Source organism: Alligator sinensis, unplaced genomic scaffold (assembly GCF_000455745.1).
Source record: "Alligator sinensis unplaced genomic scaffold, ASM45574v1 scaffold594_1, whole genome shotgun sequence".
NCBI classification, from domain to species: domain Eukaryota; kingdom Metazoa; phylum Chordata; order Crocodylia; family Alligatoridae; genus Alligator; species Alligator sinensis.
The window spans coordinates 524727-526493 of NW_005842286.1; the positions used below are offsets into that span (position 1 = coordinate 524727).

Genomic DNA, 1767 nt, shown 5'->3' on the forward strand with positions numbered 1-1767 from the left:
CAAACCTGTCAGGAGCTGCTGTCCGAGTTCACATCGTACTTGCTTCCACTCCTGCCTGTGTTACTCCTGTTAGTGGACTTCACCGTGCAGAAGAAGGCAGTCAGAGTGAGGACGAAGGCACGGAGAGAGTTCCCGACACAGATCAGCCAGCCTTGGGAAATCACAGTCAGAAACTGGACTTTGCAAGCTCAGAAACACCGAATGGGAAACCGGTTGAGGAAATTCCCACGGTGCATCAGGAAAACACCTTTATGGTCTCTGTCCTTGTGGAAAGGGCAATGCACTTAAGCTTAAAAGGTAAGCGGGTTTTTTTCCAGAGCCTGCTCATTAGAAAGTCTGGTACATTTAAAAAAAAATTTTTTTTTAATTAAATAACAGGAATATTTTCCACGGGTGACTATGTTGGTTCATAAGAGCCAGAAAGTGAGATTCTCCACCCTGCTCATATTGCCTAAGCAAAATGGATAACACTTTGGATTCTGGAGCTAGAGCATCATCAGTGTAACAGGAGCTCCCAGATTCTGATATCAGACGATTAGCTTATTCACCCATCCTTTGATGCTAGTCAGTGTTGATAGAAGATGTTCTTTCAGACTTAAAATTTTCAGCTTTTTGCCTACTCCTGGAGCTAAGCTAGTTATACAGGACTAGGAGTGGGACTGGCCAGGCAGCATGGTGATGAGGGCACTATAAGAGCGGAATGAACTTGCTGCAGCCTTGAGCAAGTCGCTCAGTTTCCATCCTTGTAAAAATGAGAATGTTGTTTAGCGCTCTCGCTGATGGGCACCTAGCACTTGCACTTTAATTTATTTCCATTTGTTGATTTTCAGCATGCAGATTTCCCTTGATTTAGGCGGTACATGGGTTCCTGGAAAACACCACATAAATCGAATTCGCATAAAGCAAATCTACATTATAATGTAAGAAACAGGGATAGGTTCCTCGGTCGGCTGCTCCCGGGTCCTGCTCGGGTGAGTGCAGACAAGCAGAGCCATGGGCAGTGCAGGGCACAGCACTCCCCGGAGTCCCGGCTGAAGCGGCCCCAGGAGCTGCTGGAACCAGCTGCCGGCAGCCACTGGGCTGCACCATGCCCCGAACCCCCCGGGGCTCTGCCTGTCCCCACTTACCTCAGCTTCTGCTGCAGCTGTCCCGGGAGCAGCCGATGCCAGCTCCCTGTAGCCACTGGGCTGCACCGTGCCCTGGTTCAGGCAGCTGGTGCCGGCAGCTCCCGGGGCTGCTGCAGCTGAGGTGGGGTTGGAGACAGGCAGAGTGCTAGGAAGAGCCTGGAGCCCCTGAGCCTGCAGTGGCCTCTGGCCCCAGCCTGCTCTCATCCGGCTGCAGGCAGCTGCCCGCCCCTGCTGAAGCCCTGAGAGCATTGGATGGTGCCTGCTTGCAGCCTCTGGGCTGTAACATGCCCCAAACCCCGCAGGGCTCTGCTTCCCCTGGGGCACCATGCCCCGAACTCTCTGGCACAGTGAAGCTCAGCAGCTGCAGGCAGGCGATGTCCACTGCTCCCAGGGCTGCAGCAGAGGCAGAATGCAGCTCCGGCTGCAGCAGCCCCACAGGCAGGGTGAGTGCCGTACCCTGCACTGCCTAAGGCTCCACTTGTCCACACACAGCCCAGTCCATGCTGGAGCGGCCCTGGGAGTAGCCAACACCAGCTGCCTGCATGAGGGCACGGTGCAGCCCAGTGGTGCTGGGGTGAGTGGGGACAGGCAGAGCCCCGGGGGTTTGAGGGCATGGTGCAGCCCAGTGGCTGGCGGCAGC

The 1767-nt window shown here is 55.0% G+C and overlaps 1 protein-coding gene across 1 annotated transcript in view; it reads left to right on the forward strand.

Annotated features, from left to right (window-relative positions):
- Positions 1 to 1767, forward strand: part of C2CD3 (C2 calcium dependent domain containing 3) — a 70233-nt gene that overhangs the window by 33425 nt on the left and 35041 nt on the right. Inside the window, 1 exon segment of the mRNA XM_006028072.3 lies at positions 1 to 297. This exon segment is cut by the window's left edge and continues 28 nt beyond it. Coding sequence (XP_006028134.2) covers positions 1 to 297 — 297 coding nt within the window.